The sequence below is a fragment of the Olea europaea genome, unplaced genomic scaffold (assembly GCF_002742605.1).
Source record: "Olea europaea var. sylvestris unplaced genomic scaffold, O_europaea_v1 scaffold1358, whole genome shotgun sequence".
Lineage (NCBI taxonomy): Eukaryota > Viridiplantae > Streptophyta > Magnoliopsida > Lamiales > Oleaceae > Olea > Olea europaea.
In genome coordinates this window covers 95,269-96,275 of record NW_019231083.1, presented here as the reverse complement: position 1 = coordinate 96,275, position 1,007 = coordinate 95,269, and the positions used below count along the sequence as shown (strand labels likewise).

The 1,007-nt window shown below is 35.4% G+C and overlaps 1 protein-coding gene across 1 annotated transcript in view; it reads right to left on the bottom strand.

The window, feature by feature from the left end:
• LOC111375337 (protein FAR-RED IMPAIRED RESPONSE 1-like) overlaps positions 1-665 on the bottom strand; it is a 1,958-nt gene extending 1,293 nt beyond the window's left edge. Inside the window, exon 1 of the mRNA XM_022998141.1 lies at positions 410-665. Coding sequence (XP_022853909.1) covers positions 410-665 — 256 coding nt within the window. The remainder of the gene's footprint in view (positions 1-409) is intronic.
• Positions 666-1,007: the final 342 nt, after the last annotated feature.

The following is a 1,007-nucleotide window of genomic DNA, read 5'->3' as shown; positions in this document are numbered from 1 at the left end:
ACAATGGAGCCAGATAAAAGAATTCTTCTTTGGCCATTAATTCAATAATAAGAGATTTCCTGTCATAAGTAACACTGCAATGTATGGACTGTACAACTGAAATCAACAATGCACAGAGCAAGAACAACTTGGAATTTGAGAGAGCTTCCATTTTTTTTTTTTTTTTATGTTTATCTTTTTTGAACTAAAGAGATGAAAAGAGGGTTTTTCTTTTCCTTTCTTCTTTTGAATGGAAATAAATGTTTGAAGAACTAAAATGAATTACACATTTCAGATCCTGACAAATGCTTAGAGACTACAAAATATATTTGGGTGTTCGTCACTGTTCAGTTCAATAATGACAGGAGAGTGCAAATGACGGGAGAATGTGCACAATATAAGATTTTTAAAAATAAAAAATAATGAGTACCTGCGTTCTCTTTGCCATGAAAATCGTCGGCTGCTATCTCGTCGACCTCAAGATCGTCGGCGTTGATGTCATCACCTTCGACTAATGGGTACCTATTTTCATTTTCGCTCACTTGTGAAAACGACTCACTTGCAACTGATGGGGAAAAATGTGTTGGGCTCAAATCATTGTACTCACCGGCATCGAATCTTCCGGCATCGATTTCGTCGGCTTCATATTTCAAATATTGTGACTGTAGGTTCTCCTCATCTTCCATTTTTTTTTTTTTTTTTTTTTTTGCCTCTAAAATGAAGTCGAAGGATACGTGATGGAGGGAAGGGTTTCTTTAGACAAATCTGATTTTTTTTTTTTATTTAAATTGGCGAGAAATTGACTTTTGACTGGGGAAGATGCCAGCTCAGCAAGTGTAAACAATTATGTAAGGTATTGTGTACGTGTAGACAAATCCAATTTTCACTGGATCATTATTTTTCAGAGTTTTTGGCAAGACAAGATAATCCCGCATAGGTACAATGTGGATGGCGGCTTGAATTGGAAAAGTTTTTTAAAGAAAGAAAGAAAGAAATTCTGGATGACATTTTTCCATTTTCCTCCCAAA